Source organism: Coregonus clupeaformis, chromosome 28 (genome assembly GCF_020615455.1).
Source record: "Coregonus clupeaformis isolate EN_2021a chromosome 28, ASM2061545v1, whole genome shotgun sequence".
Taxonomy (NCBI): Eukaryota; Metazoa; Chordata; class Actinopteri; order Salmoniformes; family Salmonidae; genus Coregonus; species Coregonus clupeaformis.
In genome coordinates this window covers 13,939,385-13,944,054 of record NC_059219.1, presented here as the reverse complement: position 1 = coordinate 13,944,054, position 4,670 = coordinate 13,939,385, and the positions used below count along the sequence as shown (strand labels likewise).

The window sequence follows — 4,670 nt, the reverse complement described above, 5'->3', positions numbered from 1 at the left end:
TTTTGAACCGTCATCCAACTTGGAATTCCAACTCGGGAACTCGAGACTCTTTCTAGAGCTCCGACTTTCCGAGTTTAAGATCACTAACGTCATGATTTAGTCCCCTCGTGGAGCCGGGGACTCTTGTGACTAATCTAGATGTTTTGCTGACATTCCTTTTCTATTGGACAAAATCCCTAGGTTTGCATATTGGAAAATGTATTATTTAAAAAGAATACAATAAAAAGTGTATTAGACATACATAGAGAAGTAAGACATGTATATAAATACAAACTGGTTTATTCAGATGTTTTTACAACATAAAGTGTCATAGAGTGATCATTATAATACAGCCTGTGTGTTGAAGGAGCACTAGTTCATTTATTCTCTTAAGAGGCTAGCTACCCCTAAGCACACATGGACGCACATGCACGCTCACGATCATGCTCAAGCACGCACATACACAGGCAGGCACGGCACATGCACGCTCACACACACATAATATTAAGTTGCATTACACCTTAGAATTACTATTACAAGGAAAAACATACAGCAATATCAAAATACAGTAGTCTCAATTCTATCAATACAGAGTAAGAAATGTTCAGCAATATATTCATAATATCAAACTCTATGAAGCAAATATTCTCTTTGAAAATGTACAGTACATCTTAAAAATTCTCGAACCTGTCTAGTATATAACACTTTATCTCTCCCCTCTTCCTTCCCTCTCCCGCACTTCCTCCACTGCTCCTGCCTCTCTTATTTTCCTGGCCTTCTTCTCTACCTCCTTTGCTTTCCTCTTCTCCTCTCTCTCTGTCTCCATCAACCAGGGCCCCCCCAGGTAGCTGAGGATCTCATCAGGGCCTCCTCGAAGCCTGGCCTGCGGGTTAAGCAGCTCCCTGAAAAGAGACATCAGCAGTGGGCTGAAGCATTGAAAATGTGGGGGCACAGGGTTCGACTTCTGATTCTCCTCCAGGCTCAGGGTATTGTCCTTTTCCCTTTCACCTTCGCACCAAATTACTTCCTCCTCCCCTCTCAGTCCCTCGCTCCTTTCCTCCCTCTCCGTCTCGCGGTCGTACCACTCCTTGTACCTCCGGTAGGCGGGGTCGTCGTGGGTGGTCTCTTCCCAGGGAAAGCATCCCGTCAGCAGGCAGTAGACCAGCACCCCCAGGGCCCAGCTGTCTATAGTGGTCTCCACTGTGATCCAAATGTTCTCCTCTTCCTCTCCATCCTCCTCTCTCTGCTCCCTCACTTTCTCTGACTCCTTGGCCTGCTCCACCTCGGGCGTGCAGAAGGGCGAGTCGTACCAGACAGCTCGGACAGTGCAGCCGGTGGGGCGGGCCAGGCCGAAGTCACCCAGTTTGACCCAGCGACAGGTGCGGTCACACAGGAAGATGTTCTCTGGTTTGATGTCACGGTGGACGAAGCCCAGGGAGTGGAGGTGTGAGACAGCACCACTCAGCTGAGACATCACCCTCTGGACACACTCTTCATCTACACCCACCTGGAGACAGAGAGAGAGAGATAGAGGGAAAAAGAGAAACAACATTATACTGTATATCATTGTTTCATAAATGGTATGGCCTGGATTCCTTTTGGGTCATGGTTTAACATAGGCCGCTGCTAGGTTTAGTTTACTAGATAGGTCACACAAAAAGAGCACTGTGAGAGTTATTTAAGATACTCTTCAAAGAGGTAGGGTTTCAGATGTTTTCAAAAGATAGGCAGGCACTCCACTGTCCTGACTTTAGGGGGAAGCTTGTTCCACCATTGGGCTTCCAGGACAGAGAAGAGCTTGGCCTGGGCTGAGTGGGAGCTGCCCTCGTGTAGGGGTGGGAGGCCAAGAGACCAGAGGTGGCAGAAAACGTAGTGGTCGGGTTGGGATGTAGGGTTTGAACATAGCCTGAAGGTAAGGAGAGGCAGTTCCCCTTGCTACTCCGTAGGCAAGCACCAGGGTCTTGAAGATGATGCAAGCTTATTATCCACTTAGAGAAATAGAGTATAAACTGTAGGTTACTGGCAGCGACCGACACAATCAAAGAGACACTAGAGGGGACGAGGTGGAAGCCACAGGAGGGATTCCATTGAAGTCTTTATCATGTACTCACTGACAGAGGGAAGAGGGCAACTGGGACCAGGGCAATATGGGGCAGTAGAGGTGGTGGCAGACCTTGGAGGAATTGCAATACTGGGTCTGTGTTGTGCACTTATTTTTAGTGCTTTGACATTTAAATGAAAACCCTCTCATGTATGACTGACTCAGAGTCTGTTAACAGATTTATGATTCTAACTGACCTCTGACACGATGACACTGTAGAGGTCTCCATAGAGACCAGCCTGCTGGGCGAAGACGTAGTAGCAGGGGGTGGAGAAGAAGATGCCCAGGGCCCGGGTGAGAGAGGGATGAGTGCAATAAGAGAGGGAGAGGTTGTATTCACGCAGGAAAGCGAAGAGGGATGTGGACTGACGGGGGAAGAACTTCAGAGCCATGGGAGTGCCTGATGGAAAGGAAGATAAATACATTCAAATCTAACCAAATACTGCACCAAAACATAAATAGATAAATTATAGAGTAAATAATGTTGTCAACACTGTGAAACACACATGAAAACATCCTGGCAGATTCCATATAGCACCGGGGATATCTAAATTACCTCCCTATTCCCTGGGGTTTAGATAGAGGACAGCCAATGTCTGTTTATGAATGGACAAAGCCATCGATCACGTGACAGCATTCATTCCTATGTGAAGACTCAATAGCGCATTGAAGCCAAATGAAGTCGGATAAGATGGCATCTCATGCGCAGTTTGAGCTACTTCAGGAAGTGACGTTGCAGGCTAGCTCAGTGCTGCCTCCTCTCATGTAGTAACTCAAGTTGAAGGCCAACCGGGGTACTGCAGGCTGCCGTTAGTAACTAAATTATATAACCCTATAGCGTCTTCTGTGTGCGATTAAAAAATAATCTGTTCAAGGACATATTAGAAGCAATATTTGGTACCACGATTGTCTTCGAAAGTTGTTTTATTTACACAAAGATTCACCACAAAGATTTAAATTTTTCCATTCACTATAATGGGGGATCCCATTTTTTGCTAACAATGCCTGCAGTACTGCGGTCGGCCTTGAACTTCTGTGGTTTCAGGGTTGGAGAGTAACTGATTACATGTAATCTGATTACAAAAAACTGTAACTAATAAATATTCTAATCAGATTATAGATACTTTTGAAAAACTACATGATTACTTCTTGGATTACTTTTAAATTCAGAAAGGATGCTTGCGAAAAAATACTTAATGACAGCTTTCTGTTTTGTCAATGACATTCAATTCAGCATTGAAAAAAGGCTTAAGTTTAAGTTTGTTCCACCTGAGCGAGTCTGACCACAAGTCAGAGACCTCTATGATGACACTCCAAATATGTTTGAAGGATAGTTTTTGTCTTCTTTTAACGCCTCTAAAGGGGAAAGTAATCAGATAACTGAGTTTGGGTAATCCAAAAGTTACTGATTACAATTTTGGACAGGTAATTAGTAACTGTTACGTATTACATTTAGAAAGTAACCTATCCAACCCTGCTTGGCTTCAATGAGAAGGGGCAGTCGTTCTCCCCTGAGGACACCCTACAGCAGCCGTATCCCCAAGAATGTAGTAAAGCACTTCATAACAGCAACACTCATGCTAAAGGTTAAGTTGACACTATATAAAGACACCTCTACCCTCACGTTGGACAAATAAACCACCCACTGTTCACGTGTAGTTTTATCCTCTGAACTGTAACCCTAGCCCCTTCAGACCCATATTTCACTAGAACAAGTTTCAAGTTTTATTAGTTGGATGTACAAGATACACATGATATACACGTTCAACAAAATGCTTACTGGCAGGTTCATTCTCGACAATGCAACAACAATGAGAAATAATAAAAGATAAGAATATGAACATAAAGTAAATGGCTCAGTAGAATATAATAAATGTTTTAGCATAAGTATAATACAGGATGGCATAATTTATAACGCCTGCCCACCCCATAACTCTCCATGACCAGGGTTAGGGACCACTACAGTGACCTCTGGTGCTTTACTTACCTCTCTTCTTGTGGACGGCCAGCATGACCTTGCCGTAGGATCCCTCTCCCAGCAGCTTGACCATCTGGAAGTGGTCAGAGGTCTCCAGGGTGGACATGGACTGGGCTGAGAGGAAACATAGCTCGTCCAGTTCCTGAGCTGCAGCCTGACAGAGAGAACAAGGAAACATGGTCAAATAGGGAGAATGTTTTTATAAGGAGTTGATGTTTCATTGCCCATGTCTTGTTACACTAGCAGGAATTGACTAGGCTTGTAGGCTACAGTGCTGCACGGTGCATAACCAACCAACACTGAAAATGGTCAACGAGCAGTGGGAATAAATACTAAGCACTTTATGACAAATGCAATATAAATACATTTTGATTGGTCAATTGAATGATTGACTGATTGATCAACTTGTATGTATGCTTGGGTGGATAGGGCTCAGTGTCACCATAAGATGTACTGCTACAGGATGTCCAGCGACCTCAGGGATTACCATAAAATGTGAGAAAATGATGAGACGGGAGATCGGATGAGTGTCACATTGGAGCAACCAGAATATGCTGTATGTACATTCCCACTGTCCCCTCGGTTCCCTGTGTCTATTATATCATCAGTATG

General features: G+C 44.4%; 1 protein-coding gene across 1 annotated transcript in view; it reads right to left on the bottom strand.

The window, feature by feature from the left end:
* Window positions 1-263: 263 nt before the first annotated feature.
* Window positions 264-4,670, bottom strand: part of LOC121542385 (serine/threonine-protein kinase SBK2-like) — a 7,276-nt gene continuing 2,869 nt past the window's right edge. Inside the window, exons 2-4 of the mRNA XM_045208324.1 lie at window positions 4,068-4,212; window positions 2,278-2,480; window positions 264-1,486 (exon numbers count right to left, since the gene is read on the bottom strand). Coding sequence (XP_045064259.1) covers window positions 686-1,486; window positions 2,278-2,480; window positions 4,068-4,212 — 1,149 coding nt within the window. The 3' untranslated portion in view covers window positions 264-685. The remainder of the gene's footprint in view (window positions 1,487-2,277; window positions 2,481-4,067; window positions 4,213-4,670) is intronic.